This window comes from Phocoena sinus, chromosome 21 (assembly GCF_008692025.1).
Source record: "Phocoena sinus isolate mPhoSin1 chromosome 21, mPhoSin1.pri, whole genome shotgun sequence".
Taxonomy (NCBI): Eukaryota; Metazoa; Chordata; class Mammalia; order Artiodactyla; family Phocoenidae; genus Phocoena; species Phocoena sinus.
The window spans coordinates 27,662,256-27,680,224 of NC_045783.1; the positions used below are offsets into that span (position 1 = coordinate 27,662,256).

The 17,969-nt window shown below is 44.3% G+C and overlaps 1 protein-coding gene across 1 annotated transcript in view; it reads left to right on the forward strand.

Moving 5' to 3' along the window:
* The first annotated feature begins 5,918 nt into the window (after nt 1-5,918).
* The window catches only part of UNC5D (unc-5 netrin receptor D), a 591,157-nt gene continuing 579,106 nt past the window's right edge, over nt 5,919-17,969 (forward strand). The window contains exon 1 of the mRNA XM_032618440.1: nt 5,919-6,021. Coding sequence (XP_032474331.1) covers nt 5,919-6,021 — 103 coding nt within the window. The remainder of the gene's footprint in view (nt 6,022-17,969) is intronic.

The following is a 17,969-nucleotide window of genomic DNA, read 5'->3' on the forward strand; positions in this document are numbered from 1 at the left end:
ACTTTATTGCTGCTCCATAGCCCAATATCCAAAATAGACTTCTCTAATATTGTGTGTGTGAGTTTCCTTAACAAATGATCCCATATTGCCTTTAACAGGGACGGTTGTTAACCTGGATTATTGTACCTGGATAAACATCACATGGGAAGCACTCAAGGCTTTCCGGCTCTCAACATCATTTTCTCCCCCTGTTCCAGCAGTTTCCTGAATTATGAGTGAGACCGTGAGCACATAGTGGTGAATTAAATTCTACCTGCTTTCTGTAAGTTGCATGCGTTTCTGAAATGTGCTGCTCTGATTGAACGTGACCTTTCTGGGGTAATGATTGACACAGAGTATTTCCAATGGCAATATCGCTTGTAGACGCTCTCATTTAATTGGATTGCCAAGTTCACCAATTGAGGTTGCCAACTGTTGCTCTTTTGTCGGTTGATTTTTGGTCTTCACCTATTAATTATCATAATTGTATGATTAATAGAGACAGGGGCTTTTATCAGAAACATCCGGTAGTGGCAGAGCTAGAAATAGTTGGGTCTTCGGAATAGCAGTCAGGTATTCCGGAGGAGGGAAAGCTACAAACGTGGGAAGATTACCCCTCTGTGGTGCATGCTTAGGAAAGGATCTATGTGCAGCCTACAAAGGCCCTAGAAACATTAAAAGAAAGATTCTGACAGTGGTTATAACTAAAACTACCTATTCAGTCCAGAAGGTTAGGTAAAAGTAAGATGTACAACTGTGTGGTGGAGTTCTTTCCCGCTCTTTCCCCCTAAGTCTTCACCCAATGTTTCTAAGCCTGCTGCCGCTCCTTTGTAGCTACAGCTGTGTTCTATTCCCAGGGGTCTTGAGCTCACTGACTTCTGACACCTGGCTTCAGATTTTTAAATAGGCACCTCCTGGGCCTAAAGAGAATTCAGTTCTGTTGTTAGGGAAGCCCCACAGCGTCTCCATACTTTCTGAAAGCTTCCTTGTCTAAGGTCCTCTCTCTCTGTTCTGAGTGTCTGTTTTGTCTTTAGTTATCTAGATTCAAACTACAATTCCTTTGCTCTGTTTTCATGAAGAATTCACTTGCCTCCATAGCCTTAATGATGATTTGGATCTCCCGGGAGAAAGGCCATGTGCTGGCAGGTGTGGCTTTCCACCCACCCCTTCACTCCTCTCCTTCCCCATCTCCTTGAATGACAAATTCTTTCCTCTTACTCTTGCAGAATATTTGTACCTCCTTTAATGTCCCTTGGAGTTTTACCACTTACACCAAACAGGGGGGCCAAATCATTTAACATATGTTTTCCAGGCCAATACACAGGTTTTCATAAGGAGTTATAGTAAACCACTTAAAAAATAATTCACTGGGGCTTCCCTGGTGGCGCAGTGGTTAAGAGTCTGCCTGCCAATGCAGGGGACATGGGTTCGTGCCCCGGTCTGGGAAGATCCCACATGCCGCAGAGCGGCTAGGCCCGTGAGCCATGGCCGCTGAGCCTGCGCGTCCGGAGCCTGTGCTCCACAACCGAAGAGGCCACAACAGTGAGAGGCCTGCGTACCGGGAAAAAAAAAAAAAAAAAAAAAATTCACTGTATTTGGAAGGGCATATCTCACCATGCAAAGTCTGTATCTCTCCTCCTCCAAATTAGACTCAAACATTTTCTATCTTTTGAGACTAGTTTGGTTAGAGATGATCAAAAGGCTATGAAAAAAGAAGGAAATCCTACCATTGCAGCAATATGAATGGAACTTAAGTACCATATGTTCTCACTTATATGTGCAAGCTAAAAGGAAAACAGAAACAAAAAAAAACAACAAAACCTAACCAAAGTCATATATACAGAGAACAGATTGGTGGTTGCCAGCGGGAGGGGTGGGTGAAACAGGTGGAGGGGGTCAAAAGGTACAAACTTCCAGTTATGAAATACATAAGTCTTGGGGATGTATGTATGGCAATGGTGACTATAGTTAATATACTATATTGTATATGTGAAGTTGCTGAAAGAGTAGATCTTAAAAGTTCTCATCACAAGAAAAAAAATCGTAACTATGTAAGGTGACGGATGTAAACTAAACTTACTGTGGTGGTCATTTCACAATACACACAAATATCGAATCATTATGTTGTACACCTGAAACAATGTTATATGTCAATTATTTATGCAGTAAAAAAAGGCAATGGAAGTAGAAATGTTCTACCTCTTGATCTTTAATATCAATTGTTAGAAAACAGTCATAGTCAACTCAAGCAGCAAAGAATGGAGCAAAACATTTTACTAAGCCTATTCATTAAATTAATATTACTTGGTTATAGCTAATACTTATAGGTTGGCTATGATCCAAAATCATTTCTCTAGAACACAATGCATTTGTCACATAATTGTCCCAATTTCAGAAGAAGTGGCTTAATTTCCAACTTGGTTGTATGGAGCATTCAAAATTATAATGTGCTAAAGTTGAAAATGATGGATCTTATATAGGGTTGATCTTAAGCTCATCTAGTGAAACACTCCCATTTTACAGATGAAGAAACTGAGACTAGGAGCTGTTGACTTGCCCTAAGCCACACAGTCCCTGGCAGTGTCAGGGCCCAGCACCTGGTTTCCTGATTCTCAGGTCAGTTCTTCCAGGCTGCTCCTTGGCCAGAGACTATGATCCCAGTTGTTGACTACTCAATGTATTTCTCCAGATGGATATGGATATTTTTCCAAATGCAATGGAGTACAATTCCTGCATCTTTTAAAATAGCCAGAATTAGATTAATACAGGGTGTATTGACATGTGAAACATAGTTAGTACAAGATGTATAATGAATATATGGTCTGTAATAGGTGTGGTAATACTGAAGACCGAACCTCTCCCAACCCAGTTGCTAAACAGTACTGAGGAGAACGAGGCAGAATGTCTCATCTCTGGAAAACTCAGTGGAACGGACAGGACTTCAAACTTCATCTTGGGTTTAGAATTGTGCAAGCTGGTGCCTCATTCTTTTTTTAAAAATTAATTAATTAATTAATTATTTTTGGCTGTGTTGGGTCTTCGCTTCTGTGCGTGGGCTTTCTCTAGTTGCGGCAAGCGGGGGCCACGCTTCATCGCGGTGTGCGGGTCTCTCACTGTCGCAGCCTCTCCAGTTGCGGAGCACAAGCTCCAGACGCGCAGGCTCAGTAGTTGTGGCTCACCGGGCCTAGTTGCTCCGTGGCATGTGGCATCTTCCCAGACCAGGGCTCGAACCCGTGTCCCCTGCATTGGCAGGCAGATTCTCAACCACTGTGCCACCAGGGAAGCCCCCCCCTTTTTAAAAAAATATTTATTTGGCTGTGCTGGGTCTTAGTTGCAGCACAGGGGATCTTCCTTGTGGTGTGCGGGATCTTTAGTTTCAGCATGCAGGCTCTTAGTTGTGTCGTGCAGGCTCTAGTTCCCTGACCAGGGATTGAACCGGGCCCCCTGCACTGGGGGCACGGAGTCTTAACTGCTGGACCACCACAGAAGTCCCTGGTGCCTCATTCTTAATGTTCAGCCCCTTGGTTATGTGACCTTGGGTGAATCACTCTCTACTCAGCCTGACTCTCCTTGTCTGCCCAACAGGGATAATAGTACCTGACTTCCTGGATTCGCTTCTGCTCTAAAAAACAACAACAATTACATATAACAAGTATTTATATGCATAACAATATATATATTTGTATATGTATGTGTGTGTGTGTGTATATCCCATTCCTTGAGCAGCATATGTATTCAAAGGTTCTTAGTTTCCTTTCCTTCTCTCTTAACTGTCATCACAATTTTACTTGACTTAATAATCTCACTTATTAACCTTATTAGCTCATCTATTTCCTAGATATTTTTTCAAAATAAAATTGTTTTTACTTTTGCTCCCCTTTGGAGACAGTAGTAATACTTAAATACTATTTTGGAGAAACACAGTAATTCCCTTTTTCTTTCTTTTCTCTTTTTTTTCTTTAAGAAAATACTCATTTTGTGGTATAACTGCCACATGGTCTTGAAGAATAAAGAAAGTCAGAGGATGAATGACTATTTTCCAGAGGACAGGTAAAGCATATTTGGTAGATTAATTCCCAGTTCACCTTCTCAGAGGAAAAGGACAAAACCCTCATTTACCAAGATTCTAAAGAGATTTTCAGGCGAGTCCCTAGCCCACCCCACATCAGTCTTTGCTTTGAAGCCTTCATTCCCCAGAGCTTGGTTTTCTTGACCAGGTCCCAAACCTTTTATTGAGGGTCAGAAGACCGGAGGAAGCAATTGCTGACAGTCACGTGTCTGGTGGCACTCAGGAGAGGGATGGCATATGTGCTTATCAGGGAATCAATCTTCCTGCCTATCATCCTCTTTTTCCTAGGAAGAAAGCGACTTAGCGCAATTACCTCATCCAGAACTATTACCTCACTTTAAACTGTTTATTCTCCAGAGAAACGTGTTTCGGGTCAGGTGGTACTTTGACCAGATAGAGGGACTTTTTGAAAGTACTGTATTGATATTGACTGTGGGCAGTGGGGAGGTGTTGGGAACGCTGTCTTTCTTTCAAACCAAGATTTCATTTTCTATTGGGGTCCACCAGGCAAAAGGGGACACGTATTCTGACCAGCTAAGTTCTGGCATCATTCTGGGGGCTCGAATATGGTGCTCTGACTATGGAGCCTTGAACTCAGGGCCAACCCCCCAAGCGTGTTCTTTGCTCTGAAACTGTGTGGCCCGAGGCAATCTCTCTTAAATGACTCCTTCTGCAAATGGGAGAATAAGAGGCAACCGGGAGGTACTTTCAAAAGCAGGGAAATGAAGATTTGACAACCTATTCAAAACAAACCACACTTTTAAGAAGTCTTTCCTTCTCATGACAAAGGCCCAGCACGACTTCCTTTCCCTGATACTTAGGAGGAAGGCAATTGCCAGGGCCCAGATTTAAACGAAACAGGAGCCATCAGAAACGAAAGAGCTTTCTGAAATTTTGGGGGCTTCCTGAGTGATTAGGACCACAGACAAGGGAATTGGGGAAAAAAAGAAAAAATAAAAATCGATCACATACCCCTCATGCACCCATGACTTCCCCACCTCTTTATGTACATGCATGCGCATTTAGCTTAGTTGCAATAATGGGTTTATTCCAGTGCTATTTTTTTCCACTTGGCATTTGTCTTTTTTTTTTTTTTTTTGAATTTTTCTGGAGTGGTGTCTGGTCTGATTTTTAAAAATGGAAGCAAGAGGGGCAGGGCTGTGAAAGGGCTCAAAGTTGAACGAAACAGTGGTTTGCAGGAAGCAGCAGACTCAGGCTGCCGAGATGCCCACATCTTTCCGCGCTGGGTTCGCCTCCAAGAGGCCCGCAGGCTTTGCTCCCATCTTGGAGCGAGCGTGACCTCCGCAAGCCCAGCGGCGGTCCTGCTCCGGAGCTCGCGGAGGCACCTGGGGTGGCGCGCAGTCGCCGCGGGGCTCACCTGCGCCTCCCTGCCGCCAGCCCCGCCCCACGCCGCCCCGCCCCGCCCCGCGCCGCCCGCCAGCCCCGCCGCCGCCGCCGCCCCGCCCCGGCCCGGCTCATTGGTTGCCTCTCGGAGGGGAGAAGGGGCGGCCTCTGGGGGGGTGTCTCATTAGCTTTGCGGGTTCCTTTCTCCGCTCCCTAGTCCGGAACCCGGCGGCGGCTGGAACGCCGCGAGCGGGCAGTGCGGCAGGGACGGTGGGTGACTCGGGCAGTGACCGTGGCGGCAGCGGTCGCCCCGCCGTGGGAGGCTATGGGGACGCGCGCATCCTCTGGGTGCCCAGCGCGCGGCGGCTCGGAACGCCCTGCCCTGCTGCTGTAGGGAGCGGCGGTGGAGCAGTCACTCGCCGAAGCCCCCCGGGACCCACTTGCTTCGGCCCCTGGCTCGCCGTGCCTTTCTCCCGGGCTGCCGGGGCGCAGAAGAGGATCCGTACTCCCGAGCGGGGCAAGCAGCATGCGGAGAGCGGCCGCCGCAAGAGGAGGCGCTGGAGGGGCGCGCCGGTGGCTCCCTTGGCTGGGGCTCTGCTTCTGGGCGGCGGGGGCTGCGGCTGCCCGAGGTAAGCGCGGGGTCGAGCGGGAGGCGGAGCCGGGGGCGAGGCGGCCGAGCGGGACCCGCACCTATGGCGTTGGCTTCCCAAGTTGCGCCCTGCACCTCTCCGCGCGCTGAGCGCAGCGGGGTGGGACTCGGGCGGAGGACCTCCGAGGGGACCATTGTCTCCCACCCCAAGTTCGCGATCAGTCGCAGCCCTACAGGTTGCTGGGACCGGGGCCCCTACCCTTCTTTTCCTCTCGTCGTTTGCTGCATTTTCCGAGCCCTCCCCAATTGCTGCAGACTGGAGTCCCCACCTCTTCACTCCAATCTCGCTCCCCCCAGTCCTCTTCACTTCCTTCCGTGGCGAGATCGTTCACGGGTGGGCGCCCGTAGGGGTGTTCGAGAGTTCCTGGGGAGGAGCGCCGGGTGATGAGAGTCTCTGGAGGGTGCTCTTGAATGGAGAGTGCGCCTTTTCTCTGGGGGAGCAGCACCCAGGCTGAAGTCCGCGAAGCTCGACACCTCTCGGGCGACAGCAGCCCGAGGTCCTGGGCAGCAGTGGGCTTTCTTTCGAGGAGGCCGCGGTGTGCGGGAGCTCGGGAGAGCGGCGTGTACCGTCCGCGTTTAACTGCGCCGGCAGTGCCCCACCGGGTTAGCAGTTGGCCCGAGGCCGCCCACCCGGCGCCTCCTCTCCCTGCCCGGTGCCGGCTCCATCCCGGGAGCGCGTGAGCGCGGGGCCCCCTGAGCGGATGGGAAGCCGCAGCTTCTTTCCGACTTAGAAACGTAGACCCCATTTTTCCTGGATCCTCTGGGCTCCGGCAGAGTGACATTCTGCACCTGGTTTCAGCTCCACCTTGAGCGAGGACTGGAAGCATGAACTTAAAACCGCGGACTTGCTTTGAAGCTGATCAGAGGCAGTTTACACGTAGCTTGAGGACTGTGGCTTTACCCTTGAAATCATCCGGAAGCTCTTCCTTCCCGCTCTTTCTTTATTCCTAGGTGTCATCCATTAGGCTTAGAATTTGTAATTGCCTTAAATGATTTACCTAACGCTTGACTGGCGAGGGATGAAACTGATCTGCCCACCTTACCTCTACCTTGAACGTATTGTGAGTAGCCGGGAGACAGGAAAGGGTGGAAAGGGTTGAGGACGATCACAGAAAAACCAGTGTAATCTCATTTTTATAAAAGCTAACGGTGTGTTAAAAGCAGTCGTGCTGTCTGGAATGAAGAATTAAAAAAAGAAAAAAGTGGATAGAGGTTTTTCCCTTTTATGATCCTGTTCAGTGACTATTTGCATTTCATTTCCTGAAAAGTTTTTGGTTTTTGTGCTTTTTTTAATGGAGCAGGCTTTTTAAAAAGCAGGAAAGGTTTAAAAATGAGCCTCAAGTGATTGCACACACTAGGTGATGGTGAAGCATAGTTCCTTTCCTCGCTGGGAGAAACACAAGCTTCAGCCATTTAATTTACTACAGAGAATGCCTCCTTGCAAAGTCAGCTCTGAGTTGTTTTTAATACACTATTAGGAGGGAAAGCGGGCCTTTTCTGAGTGTTGATTTAAATGTCTGAGTTTCCACTTGCTGTTCTATGCTGAACACCTAAAGAATGACTGACTCCACATACTGACCCTTGGAATTTGGTTGGTGGGGCTGTCTTGAAGCCAGCTTGAAACAAGAGGTGCGGACCTGCCAAAAGCCTCTTGGATGGAGTTTTGCTGGCTGTGAAACTAAGGCTAGCACCTCCTGTCTGCAAGCTGTTCTTCAAAGGACTCCTGGAAAACACACTGTACACTCCGCAGGCTTATTTACAACAAATGTCTTGCACAGATCATAGTAATGTTCAAGACACATGGAGTGGAGCAGTACATCTGACTAATATTTCCCTTGTGGTATTTTACTTTCTGGGGCAGAAAGCCTGTTACCTTTAGCACCTGTCAGAGATTCCCCAAGAAATGAGCAGTAAACAGGCTATAAAATCTGTGAAGCCACAGAACCTGGCTTGGGACAGGTGGGTACAGTTAGGGTTTTCAGAACAAAGGGTGCGTCTCAAAGTTATTTAAGTTCTCCCAGCTCAGGAAGGTGCCGGCTCATTAAAAGCAAGATGAGATGCACCCAGGGGACATGTTTGCCGAGTAGTTTCACCGCATTCTCTGGGGTTGGCTCTACAGTGTTCTTACTTATCCAAGTAAATCGTTTTTTTGTTCTACAAGCCTTTTCATGTTGGTCTGAACCAAGGTACTCCGCCTTCCCGAAACAACAGGATAGACAGAATTATGCCATTTGCTTTGATTATATAAGAAGATTGAACAATTCAGTAGCCATTTCTTTACAATTAGTTATCATTTATTTGTTTCCAAGATCATTGTACCAACTCCTTTTTTTCCCCCTTTTCTTTCCCTCCGTACCTAATGTAAAACCCTCTGAAAATTGCAATGAGATTTCAGATGATTGGCTTTGAATGTCCTCAACGAGGAAAATACACGGGGCAAGGGACTGCCTGCAGAAACTAGTAGTGGCCCAAGTAGTGGCCCAAGGCCCATGTTCTGGTTCCCTCCTTTGTAAGCTAGACTTAATTCTTGAGATTTATGTACTTGATGGATAGCATACTTACTGTAAGGAAAGCGCTTGGGTACCATGATTACGTATATTTTAACACTTTCCAAGTTAAAAGAAGGGGGGTTTAAAAGTTATTCATGACCTGCCAAGTGCTAATTGAATCCACATCATGTTGTCACACTGATTTGTTTTTCTTCTCTGAAAAAAAGGAGCACTGCTGTTGATCCGGTTGTGATTCCTCTATTAGATACTGTACATAGATATCCCAGTCTGAAGGCAGGGAGGAAGATGATCTTAGCTGGGCTGAGCTTTCACACAAGTCCTTCTTTTAAACATTTTCATGGACAATGAAATCTTCCTTATGGTAACCATAGTGATACATTAAGGGCAAGAGAAATACGCATCTGTTTTATAGGCACAATAGGGTCGCATGGTTTACGCATACTTAAATCCATTTACGTACCTCGTTCCTGCAGTTTTATATCTATGTTCACTTCTACGTACCTCGTTCCTGCAGTTTTATATCTATGTTCACTTCCTCCTTAACGAACATAATTACTGCCTCCGCCACCCCGCATTCTGCTTCTTTTTCCTCCAGAATCTTCTCCTCCAAAGGGCTATGAGAAAAGAGCCTTTTCTTGTAATTTCTTGGTGGGTTTTTCTTTTTGTGACTCTTGGGTTGTACTCTTCGTTTGAGCAGTCCGGTGGTATCTTCTGCCTGACAAAGGGTTCTGCTCAAGAAATCTCTTAAGTATCTCGGCTGATAAGAAGAGATTCATTGTTCTTACCTGACCCTATAGTGGCAGCATCTGTCACCCTTTTTCATAATCTTACCAGGAAAGATAGTAATGTCAGCCTTCCATTCTTCCTCACTCTTTGAATGACCCATCTGTGGGTCTCTGGTTCTTTAAGTGGTATCCCATAGGTTGGGGAAACCTGTGGAACCCCAGGAATCCTCCGTGAGTTCCATCAAAACTCTATGACTGAGCGGGTCTCGTAGTTCTAGACCCCACTGTCTTAGTAGTTCGGGAAGAAGCACTTTTCTGTCTGTTGCCTCAATGGCTTGTAAACGTTTTATCATCCTCCTGCTACCAAATAAGGACCCAACTTGAAATACTGCCAACTTTCAAGGTTTAACAAGAAATTGGTCGTTCAGGAGATAATGAATATTTGATATCACTCCCTCGGGTCTTTCTTTCTTTCTAAAATATGGAGGCTGGGGACCCAGACCATACGTGTTAACAGTCTAATCCCGAAGACCAAGTGTATGAAGAAAGATTTATTCCATAACATTCTCTTAAGGAAGGTGGTGGTGGTGATGCAGGATGTCCTCTTAAGCGGCAGGCACAGATGTTCACAGAGAGCCCGGATGTGTCCCCCTCCTTGATTATACCTTTGCCATTAATTCTGATCGTCCCGTACACTGGGCAGTGCTACTTGACCAGCCGTGTCATTGTCTTCTGTCCTCCTTATTCTGCTGCCTTCTTGAACTAACAGCATGACCGAATAACCGAGGGGGACTTACCTCTGTCATTCTTGGCCGCATACTCTAGGTAAAGACGCTTGCTTGCGCACCCAGTCATTTGCTTCATGGCCACCACTGGCATGAGACCTGTCATCGTGTTGCTGCCACTCTTTGTGTGATGCCTGTTCCTTAAGAGAAGGCATTTGTGCAGTCTTGCTTGAATATTAGATAATAATAGTAATGACTGTCTTTAGCAGGTGCCATTCATTACTCTAAAGAGTTTTACACACATTAACTTACATAATCCTTAAAGTAACTTAACATAACTTAAAATAACTCTTTGAGGTGAGCACTCTTATTATCCTCCTTTTGAAGATAGCAGAAGAGCTGCACAGAGAAGGTAAGTACCTCGCTCAAGGCCGCGGAGTTAGTATGTGGTGGCGCCTGGATTTGAACCTATGCAGTCCGGCTCCAGAGCCCACGATAAAGACGCTTTTCTAAACTGTGCCGAAAACAAAATGAGTCTGATATTTTGGTGACATAAGTACTAAAATTATATCTCTATAACTATGAGACTTGGAGAAGAATTTAGAGGAGCTTAAATAAATCTATAAATGTATTCAGATACGTCTCAGAGATTTATGTTGTACGCAAACAGCCATCCTCTCACCATTCAGCTTAATATACTTTGGGATCAGATTCACACTTAAAATTCTGAGTGCCAGCTTCTAATATGATAGCTTGCTTTTCCCCCCCAGTTTTGAATTTCAACACAAAATATTACTCTGAATACGCCATCCATGGAATGGCAGAACCCAAGAGACTATTTGTTGCCTGTCTTGTATTTTTAGCCTTGTTTGCCGGGGAAATGTGAAGCATGAGATTTGAGAATAGATTGTTAACACCAGAGGCTGCTGTTTCTGCTGTTTTGGGTACTCTTCCTGCGGCTCTTGCAAGGCAGATGGCTAGATTCATTTCCAGAAAATAGATATTCGTTCTATTTTGCATTTCCACTCTGAAAAGAACTTTTAATTGTTTGTACCACATTGCGTTGTATGCTCTTACCGTGAGCATGGAGCATACACATGCTGTGCGTAGATAGTTTTCAGAATTAGGCGGATGTTAATGTATTTCAGTTCGGACCACGTGAGAAATCCACTGCACACTCTCTTGTGCTTTTGGAGGATTTCTTTGGAAAGTGGGTTTGTGTGCAGGACAGTGTGGACCGCATATGTTGTTCTCAGCACCCCTGCCCCCTCTGGACTTCACTGGACTGAGAAATTAGGGGCAGAAGTATTCGGGTTGTGTTGATGGGGCTAAAGTAGAAACCAAAACGCGTAGTACTCTTCTCGGCTTACCTGGGACCACAACAGGATGTAAAATGTTTCCTAATATTGTTTCCAAGAGGACAAGAGTACCAGGAGGCCTGTATTTTTCCTATATGATCAGTTTCTTCTGACAGTTTCCTTCCTAATTAAGAAAGCTGGAAGCCAAAAGCTGTCTTCCAAGTGAAGTCAGTAACAGCCTCACTTAATGCAGATACTGACTTTCTGCCCCTAAATTTCTGGTTCATAAAATGCAAAAGAGCCTTCCTCCCCAGAAAGGGAGACCTTGGCACTTAAGTGTATGTTTCCACTTGAACCTGGCCTTGTAAGGCTGGGAGGAATAATATGGGGGTAATTTCACCACAACACAGAGGAACTTGGCTCAGAATGGACTTTTACAAGATGCATTGTTTTGCTGATTGAATGGTGTAATTTCTCCCTCAGGTAAGTCCAAGGGAAAATGACATTGCAGACATCCCAGAAGGTAAGTGATTGGCAGACACGCAAAGGAAGCAGGAGGTACTAGAGGCTAAAGCGAAGTCATCCTGACTACTTCAAGGGTCCAACCAACACTGGAATAACTATGTTTAATATCATTCATAGATTTTACTCACTTACTATAAAAGCAAATGTATTTACTAAATATTGGACTAGAAGATTTGCCTGTGAAGAAATTTGTGGCATGCCTTTTAGAGTTGTTTGCAGGTGATTGGTGGTTTCTGCCTCGTCACAGTACTTATTTAGTAGTTAGCATCTTTATTTGAATTTAATTTAATAAAATCTACTGGAAGAGGAAGGGCAACCCAATGATCTTGGGTTAGGAAAGCTAAGCTGGTAATATTTGAAACATACAAATCAGGGCTTTTCAAATGTCAATGTGCCTTTGAATCACTGTAGATCTTGTTAAAATGCACATTCTGATTTGGTAAATCTGGGGAGGGGCCTGAGAGCCTGCATTTCTAACAAACTTCTAGATGACGCCACCTGACCACACTTTGAGTAACAGGGTCATGGATGACAATAATTCAAGTTTTGGGGGTTTGTTTTTGATTTTTAATATTGATTTTCACTTGGAAGCCAGTACGAAGTGGAATTCTATGTAACAATATTGTAAACGTGACAGAAGAATAGGCAAAGACACATGTCACTTTTAACACACAAAAACCTAGAGCTACTCATAAAACAAGTAGACATTCTGGGAGTACCATTCTGATGTAATATAGCGTCTTGCTTCTGGCATTTGTAAAGATGGATGCAGTATTTTCAAAGGCTTGGATTTTATTTTGAAGTAATTGAGGACTTATGTCTGCATCTACTTCATTTCTGTAAGAAAGAGGAAACTGAGTCCCCCAGAAGTTGAACAGTTTGCCCAAAGTCAGATTTTTGCTAAGCTTCTACCCCCTTTTATCTTACTGTATCTCTTGCCTGGCGCTGCATTTAAAAACGATCCCGAGTTCAGGATATTGAGAGAGCGAGGCTACGCTTGAGGAAGAGGTAGAACAAAAACAGTTGGTTAGAAACAAAAACAGAGGAATGTTCACATGGGATAGGGATGCTCGCCAAGGAGCTGGATCCTTGTTGTCACAACATGGTGTAGGACTAGGTTTTGGGTCCTTCCTTGCTGCTGGACACTTTTGTCTACTTGGCAATGCCCATCATGCTTACTGTTACTTACCCAGCACCTGGAGGTGCTGGTCCCATAGCACACGCTAAACAATCATTTTTACTCTAAGCTTATTGCGTTAAGGTATAAATAATATTGAGGATAACATTGCTAAAATTTACTCAATATGGTGCTAAAACATTCAGGAAAATTAGTTGCCAGAAGAAATTAAATAACTGTAAGAGGGTTTTACATTCCCGCCGCCCAACAGATTGAAAAGCCTACGTCCCTAGATAGATTATTCTACAAAGATGATTAAGTGTTAGATGTGACACTATCACGGATGGCTCTTTTGCATAATAATTCATTTGCATGGAATTCGACATTTTTCAGGTGCATTCACAGTTTGGATTGTTTTGGATTTTTACATTGACCCTGATGTTGAACAGAGGATGAAATTAAGGTTTAGAGGTTTTTCCAACCAAGGCTAGACAGAGAGCCACAACTAGTACTAGGACCAGCAGCTGAGTGTCCAGATGGTTTCTGGGCCTTTTTGACTATGAGGTCGTTCTGTTTTATTACCAAATAGATTGGTTGCACTTAAGTTGGACCATACAACATTCTGCTCACACTGTATTTGAGACAGGGCATGGGTACATGAACACGTGTGACAGAGAAAGAAACGAGTAAAAAATTTCAGTGTTACCTTGTTGGCTTCTGGGTTTATGTGGTGTTAGGTTTCTCATGGTTATGAACAGAAGTGGTGTCATCTGGAAGAGGGGATGGTAGGAAATGTGGCAGCAGTGGTTTGAGGCAAGTAAAATTGTAAATATATGAAAAATGGTATACTGCGGTATGGCCTAAGGGGTACGGACAAAGTTCTGAGGAACTTGCTGAACAATAGTATTTTCTTTTTTAAAAAAAAAATGTATTAAATTTATTTTATTTTTGGCTGCATTGGGTCTTTGTTACTGCACGGGCTTTCTCTAGTTGTAGCGAGCGGGGGCTACTCTTCATTGCGGTGCACGGGCTTCTCATTGCGGTGGCTTCTCTTGTTGCGGAGCACAGGCTCTAGGTGCATGGGCTTCAGTAGTTGTAGCACCTGGGCTCAGTAGTTGTGGCTCACGGGCTCTAGAGCACAGGCTCAGTAGTTGTGGCACACGGGCTTAGTTGCTCCACGGCATGTGGGATCTTCCCGGACTGGGGCTCGAACCCGTGTCCCCTGCGTTGGCAGGCGGATTCTTAACCATTGTGCCACCAGGGGAGTCCCTTAAAAACAACAAAGGATTTAAAATTTAGTTCATTAAATAAAAATCACAGTTAGTTCTGCAGTTTTATTTTAAAGTTGTCATTACAGACACCAGACACTCTTTAGAAATACAGTACTGGCTTCATAATCTGCATCGCTCTCTAAATACTTTGTCTTTATTATTAACTTTGTGCTTTATTTTTTCTTTCTGTGTGTAGTTGCGGAACAAGGTTAAAGTATTTTAATTGGTATTTGGGAGATGTGTGGTAGCACAGTGCATTTGGACTTGCAATAATAATTTTCATCAACGTGTCTTTAAGAATTATCTAACCTATTTTAGAAAGAAATAGAAAAAAATACAGACCTCAAAATAAAGTTCTTTGCCAGAGAAATATGTGTGTTGTAGGCCTTTTGAAAGGAGCTGAGGAGATTGTAACTGTCCTTCATCCGAATAGGTGACCCTTGTATCTTTCTCAACCTAGGGACCAGCAGCTACAGTGATTGCCAGCAGCTACAGTGATTGCCGGCAGCTTGCATCAGGGAATTTCCAAAGTTGTCTCCCATTAAAAAAAAAAAAAAAAAAAAAAAAAAGCAGTCAGGAGGTTCACAGGTTTTGTCAGTGTGAGGTGTGTGGGTGGAATGTTAAGTGTTTGGGGGTTTGCTTTAAAGAAAGAAAGGTTTTTAAAATGTTTGTCATTTTTTTCTCACCTTGGAGAAAACAAACAAACAAAACAAACCCACCCACCCCAAATACAAAAATGAAAACTAAAACCTATTGGCTGTTTTCTCAAGTTTAGCAGACAGCTTGAAATGTACATCCGTCTCGGATAGCAATGTGAAAAGACGGCTCTCCCGTGTCATATCCTGCAGCAGACAACACCATTACTTGTACAGCCATTATTAATAATTGTCAAGGGGATAAGTGCTTAATGCATGGATATCTGTGTGTATGTATTATGTATTAGTAGAATGTCATATATCATCATTATGGCAAACTTACATCATTAAACTTCCATGCTGTTAATTTAAATGCCATTAGTAACACTTAAACTCGAGACGGAGACACAGTTTTGACTTGAAATTTAGCTTCTTAATTTGAGCGCTCCCGTTCCTCTTTCTCCCTGGTCTCTCCCATCTAACCCCCAACTCTCAGTCTGTTCTTGCTTCCTGTCTCCTCCTCAAGTCAAAACGGCCTTCCCGTTCCAGCAGTGTGTGGTGGGCTGCAAAGTTCAAGGCTACATGGCCTCCAACATGTCACTTTTTTTCTGGTTCCTTTTATTTCTTAAATGAGAAGAAGTAACGCAATTATCGTGAAAGCTCCTTCCTGCTGTAACATTTTATGATGCTGTGTATCGTTTTCAGTACCCTTTATTCATGGTATTTTTTTTATCATTTCAGGAAGCATTTCTTGGCGTTTAAATAGGCATCAAAACCTTCGATAACAAATACTCTGAAAGTAGAATTTTCAGGACAAGTTTGTAGGACTTCAGGAATGATGCTGGTGAGCCTTGGCTTTAGCGTTTTTAAGAATGCATCTTCAATAAAAGTGTAATTTTATGTATCGGTTTCTCTTTTTTTTTTTTTTTTTTTGCGGTACGCGGGCCTCTCACTGTTGTGGCCTCTCCCGTTGCAGAGCACAGGCTCCGACGCGCAGGCTCAGAGGCCATGGCTCACGGGCCCAGCCGCTGCACGGCATGTGGGATCCTCCCGGACTGGGGCACGAACCCGTGTCCCCTGCATCGGCAAGCGGACTCTCAACCACTGCGCCACCAGGGAAGCCCAGTATTGGTTTCTCTTAAATCAGTGGTTGTACACTAATGCATACACATGCTGCCGCAGCAGCAGAAGTGGGATGGGTGGGAAAGGGCCGCGGGGGCTGGAATCCTCCACGGCAGCCCACTGTTGCCCAGTTGGGTGCGTGGGCCCACGGCTGCTCGATTGACTTTTTCTTTTTTAGCAGAAACCACCTCTATGCTATTTCATGGTAAATTTCCAGATTTGAACTCTTCTCACATCATTTTAATAAAACACCTTTAGTTTAAGCAAGAGTCACAAGATACAGCACTCAACCTTCCAGTGTGTCTCAAGTCAGTGACTTTTTCCACCTTTTGTTAAGAGATTTAAAGGATCAGGGAGTCAGTTGGTCCTCATTTTCAATCATTGTCTTTGAGCTCTGCCTATAAAGCTTTTTCTAGCTTTGTGAAGGAGCACACTGTCCATTGTCTTCCCTTCCTCTCTTGTTCTCGTGATTTGATGACCATCTCTAGTGTTGTGTTTCTTTTTCTTTTTGTGTATGTATCGTAGTTTTGGGGTTTGCTGTTTCCATGAGGTTTGGATATAGTAGTCCATATAGGTACAAGGTTGTTTTAAGTTGCTGGTCTCTTTCCCGCCTAGAGAAGTTCCTTTAGCATTTGAGGAGCGTTGTCTAAAAGCGGAAGATCAAAAGCATTTGAGTGGCCTTTTATTTAACATATGAAAAACACTAATTTGATCACTGAGTTTCTATGTGCCTCTCCATCCCATTTGTAAAGAAGAATCATACAATTATATTGCTGGAAAGGGCCCTAAAATTTCTAGGCTGAAGCTCAAATCTCTACATGGGCAACAAAAGTCTAGAGAAGCAGCGTACCTTGCTGGACTTGTAGGAGGTCATTTCTGTCAGTGTTTGCCCATGAACCCAGATCTTCATTTTCTCAATGTTGTTCTTGCCCCTTCTCCTTTTCAGGCCCATAATAACAAAAGCAATTGATAGAGGCACCAAGGAAATCAAAAGAATGATACCAGAAGACTAAAGCCTATTGATCATTTTACACTTCTGTTAGAGGATGCTTTCCTTTTATTTAAAATGTTTATATTTTTCTAAATACCTTTGAAATAGGATAGATTTTTCCTCTTTGGCACCGTTCTGAATCGTACAGTGTTGGGGCTGTGATTTGAGGGGCTCAGGTTGGTTCATTGTAGTAGAGCTGATGGATATTGTATTACATTATTATCTATATTACATTATCTATATCTACATTATAGGTTTATTTTGTGTTTTTATGGAATTTACAGTGAGTCAAGCTTTTGTTCCAATTACTTACCCTCTGCATCCTTGGTAACAATTTTGTTCAGTATGAGTCTACTAGCAGACCCTAAATACTTTCTAAATATAATTATTAAAAAAAATCTATACATAGGATGAAGACAGTCACCTCTCTTGTACTGTGGGATGTTAGTGCCACGAGTTAGAACAGGAAGCCGTATGCTTCACCCAAGGAAATAACTTCAGAACGGTATTTGCCACACAACTCCTAATTCTTATCTGGATAAGTAAATTACTTCCAATTTCCATTTTTCCCTGTTTAAGTCTGGATTTTCATGTGTGACGAGAAGGTAACACTTTCCAGCTGGAATGCTAGGTCTGTTGTGATGAGGCGGTTTTATTCAAATGGATACAGTAGTTGGCCACTTAGAGGACCAGTAGGTGGAGAAGGTTTTAAAGATGCACAAGCGATTGGCTTACGCTTCGCTTCGCAGAAAACTTCTGATGTTGGCAGCAGCTTGCCAGTGATACCCTCAAAAGGCCATGAATTTGCATCCAAAGAGAGTGAGGATCTAATTTGAAAAGCCTCCGTTGCTTCTTCTCATGCATTCTCTATTGTTCTTTATTTTAAAGCTGAGTTCTGCATTTCTGACGGTCGTGATAACTTGTAAAATGCAATCGCTGTAGTTGAGCTGAAGCTTATAAACCCCCGGTGACCCTGTAATGATGATGATTCACTTTGAAGCCACCTTAC